Source organism: Myotis davidii, unplaced genomic scaffold, assembly GCF_000327345.1.
Source record: "Myotis davidii unplaced genomic scaffold, ASM32734v1 scaffold1036, whole genome shotgun sequence".
NCBI classification, from domain to species: Eukaryota; Metazoa; Chordata; class Mammalia; order Chiroptera; family Vespertilionidae; genus Myotis; species Myotis davidii.
Window position 1 is genome coordinate 2,083,057 of NW_006287260.1, and position 1,730 is coordinate 2,084,786.

At 57.5% G+C, this 1,730-nt stretch overlaps 1 protein-coding gene across 2 annotated transcripts in view; it reads left to right on the forward strand.

Annotated features, from left to right (window-relative positions):
• Positions 1-1,730, forward strand: part of PI16 (peptidase inhibitor 16) — a 9,092-nt gene that overhangs the window by 3,870 nt on the left and 3,492 nt on the right. For both annotated transcript variants that reach the window (XM_015560869.1, XM_006759034.2), the window contains exon 2: positions 565-786. In XM_015560869.1, the coding sequence (XP_015416355.1) occupies positions 565-786 (222 nt within the window). The remainder of the gene's footprint in view (positions 1-564; positions 787-1,730) is intronic.

The window sequence follows — 1,730 nt, forward strand, 5'->3', positions numbered from 1 at the left end:
TAAGTGGTGTCCGCCTGCTGTCACACCGCGGTCCCCAGTGGAGAACTCTGCCTTTGGGAGGGGACATGCTTTGGGCCACTGGGGCTCTCGGTGAGCGTCACTCCACACTGGACATGTGTGGTCTTCGGAGCAGCTCAGGCAGCCCTGGGAGGTAGGCAGGGGCCTTGCTGCCAAGTTTCACTTGGGATATTAATATTAATCCATAAGAACACTGTCCCAAACCTGACCTCATTTCCTGTTCCCAACACCCTATGAGAATTCAGAAAGACTAGGCAATCGGTGCGAAGTCACACAGCTGGTGAATGGCCCCAAGTGTAGCCAACCCCACCACCGGTGGTGGCACTCCTCCCCCCTCCCCCCCCAGAAGCCACCAGGAGCGACACCTGGGCCAGATCCCAGCCAAGACTCACCCAGCAAGGAGGGGAGGGCCTCCGGTCTCCATGGACCCCGGGGAACCCCACCTTTTCCTCCTCCTGGCATCTGGGCATCCGGGCATCCTCCCCTCGCCCCCCGGGTCCCCTTCGCCTTCACTGAGCCCAGGTGTCCTCACCTTCCTCCCTGCAGCAGTGGGATGAGGAGCTGGCCGCCTTCGCCAAGGCCTACGCTCAGCAGTGCGTGTGGGGCCACAACAAGGAGCGCGGGCGGCGCGGGGAGAACCTGTTCGCCATCACGGACGAGGGCATGGACGTGCCGCTGGCGGTGGAGCAGTGGCACGTGGAGCGCGAGTACTACAACTTCAGCGCTGCCGCCTGCGAGCCGGGCCAGATGTGCGGCCACTACACGCAGGTGTGAGGCCGAAGGGTGGCGGGAGGGCGGGACAGGTGATGGGCGATGGCCGGGGCCTCGTGGGCAGTGGGCAGGGCGGGACCACCTGTCCCATCACCCCGCACCCCCACTCCCGCAAGTGCGTTAGTCCCCCTTAGATCCTTCATAAAAGTCGTCCTTCCCCAGTTGTTGACTGTCTAGACCTGACAAAGTCTGCTTCTCAAACCCACTAAGCCATGCTCAGTTCATAAAAACCACAATCTGAAAACGGGGCCACCCCTCGGCCTCCCGGTGCCAAACAGACCGAGGCGGGTGTCTCTGAGCCATTTCTGCCCGGTAGTTGGGGCACAGGCGCCCGACCAAGCTCGGGCTTAGGGCACCGCTTTGCCCCGGCAGCAAGGACCCCCACTTCTGCCTTCTCGCTCACGGTCCCTCTGCTGTCATGTCTCATGGTGTCTAAGTCGCTGCTTCTAATCTGCCAGAGACAAATAAAGCGAATAAATAATTTTGTTGTTTAGATTTTCGTTTGCTTTTAAAAACTACGAAAGGAAGAGCAAATTGTCCTGGAGGGAAGGTTGCGGGGGCCTCTGAGAGTTTGTCGCTGGACCCCGCAGTCACTTTTGCTTATGGGTTCTCACTGCAGTTTGAAAGTTTGAGATGCAGATAAGAGGTGTCAGGGTGTGTGTTGGGGGGAGTAACATCAGGTTCCTGAATTCTCTTCTTCCTCCTCCCAGTGCTTCTTTGTTGTTCACCAATAACACAAAGACAAGGTTTTTTTTTAAAAGACAAAAATAAACCAACCATCTTCCCACCCATATCCACCAATTCCATTTTCCAGTGCCTCGTTTGAGGGGTATTTTTAGTTCTAATCTTTAGGGCAGGAAATCCCAACATCACCCGCCTAGATCAGGAAGTTATGAGGGTGCAGCAGCCCTCCCTCTGTACCCTGCCACCTCTCCCCTGCC